At 36.9% G+C, this 1,771-nt stretch overlaps 1 protein-coding gene across 1 annotated transcript; it reads left to right on the top strand.

Annotated features, from left to right (window-relative positions):
• The first annotated feature begins 213 nt into the window (after nt 1–213).
• On the top strand, nt 214–1,465 carry LOC145138928 (uncharacterized). Its single transcript, XM_079072924.1, has 2 exons — nt 214–624; nt 704–1,465. The coding sequence occupies exons 1-2, from the start codon at nt 214–216 to the stop codon at nt 1,463–1,465; spliced, it is 1,173 nt and encodes a 390-aa protein (XP_078929050.1).
• The last annotated feature ends 306 nt before the right edge of the window (nt 1,466–1,771 follow it).

Genomic DNA, 1,771 nt, shown 5'->3' on the forward strand with positions numbered 1-1,771 from the left:
AGTTTTCAAATCAAATCTTTAAAAAGTGAGCATCAATGTGCTAGCAACTACAAATTGGGTTCAATTGTCAATTACAGATGGATTGGTAGCCACTACACCAAGGAGATTTTGCATAGACAGAAACTGACAATTAGGCAACTATGATTGGAGGTCATCAAGAAATTTGGTATTAAAGTCAGTATTAGCCAATGCAAAAGGGCCAAACAGTATGCTATGAATATTATTGAAGGTACCCTTATTGAGCATTATGTTAAGCTCCGGTCTTATGGAGAGGAAATTAGAATATCCAACCCTGGTTCAACAGTCAACATGTATGTTCTTACAATGCCAGATGGAACTAATCACTTTAGTAAGTTTTATGTTTGTTTTGATGGTGTAAAGAAGGGGTGGTTAGAAGGGTGCAGGAAGGTGATTGGAATTGATGGTTGCTTCTTGAAAGGGTATGTTACTGGTGAGTTGCTTTGTGCTGTGGGGAGAGATGCTAGGGACCAAATATACCCAATTGCCTGGGCTGTGGTATGTGTTGAAAACAAGGAAAAATTGAAATGGTTTCTGTCATTGTTAAGTGATGATCTCAATCTTGGTATGAGACAAGGTTTAACTCTTATGTCAGACCAACACAAAGTAAGCAAAACATTTTATTATTTCTCTTTCACAAAGTATATTACCCAATTCATTTCTAACTACTTGTATGTTGGTATAGGGTCTTATGGAAGCTGTCAAGGAATTGTTACCACAAGTTGAGCATAGGCAATGTGCAAGGCACATTGTGGCCAACTTCAGTAAAAAGTTTCCAGAGGCACAATTTGTTAACAAGTTTTGGTCTGCATGTAATGCAACAACAGAACAATCTTTCAAGGAAATAATGAAGGATATTGAGCTTATGAGTCCAGAGGCAAGTAACTACTTGATAGAGAAGGACCCTAGAACATGGTCAAGAGCTTACTATCAAGTTGGTAGATGTTGTTCTAGTGTGGAGAATGGAGGATGTGAAAGTTTCAATGCAATCATAGTTGAAGCCAGGAAGAAACCTATCATCACAATGCTTGAAGAATTCAAAATGTATATGATGAACAAGCTGTTCACTACAAAAGTTAATGGATGGTCAAGTGATGTTTCACCTGAAATAAAGCTGAGGTTGAATGATTTAAATATTAATCAAAGGTTTTGGGAGGTATTTCCAAGTGGACTCAACCAGTTTGAGACTAGGTCAGGAAGTGAGGCATATGATGTTGATTTAGACAAGAGGACATGTTCATGCAGGATGTGGCAACTTAATGGTTATGGGTGTATTCATTCTGTGGCTGCCATTAGCTACCTCAATAAAGATGTTGAGAAATATGTGGATCCTTATTTTTGTAGAGCAATGTATATGAAGACCTACCAGTACAAAATTTGTCCAATGAATGGAAGCAAGATGTGGTCTGAAACTAATTACATTCCACCTCTACCCCCCCAAGAATAGAAGGATGCCTGGTAGGCCAAAAACTAAAAGAGTTAGAGATGTGAGTGAAAAGGGTGGAAAGTATAGAGTTTCTAAGAAGGGTAAGAAGATATCATGTAGTTTGTGCAAAGTGGAAGGACATAATAAGAAGACATGTCCAAATGTTGATAGGTCAAGACCAAACAAGTTACCAACTAGGGTTAACAGGACTAAGGCACCAAAGGTAAATACAATTTCTTATTTATTAATTTTTTTATTTGTTATTAATTATGTTTCATTTAAAAGGGTGAAAATGTGAAGAAAAGGACTGTAGAAGTGGTAAGTGGT

The sequence above is a fragment of the Lactuca virosa genome, chromosome 9 (assembly GCF_052849685.1).
Source record: "Lactuca virosa cultivar CGN04683 chromosome 9, Lactuca_virosa_CGN04683_v6, whole genome shotgun sequence".
In the NCBI taxonomy this organism is placed as follows: Eukaryota; Viridiplantae; Streptophyta; class Magnoliopsida; order Asterales; family Asteraceae; genus Lactuca; species Lactuca virosa.

Coding starts and splice junctions, on each gene's coding strand:
- LOC145138928 (XM_079072924.1), top strand. CDS start 214: ATGAATATTATTGAAGGTACCCTTATTGAGCATTATGTTAAGCTCCGG. Junction 625..703: donor TTATGTCAGACCAACACAAA/GTAAGCAAAACA, acceptor ATGTTGGTATAG/GGTCTTATGGAAGCTGTCAA.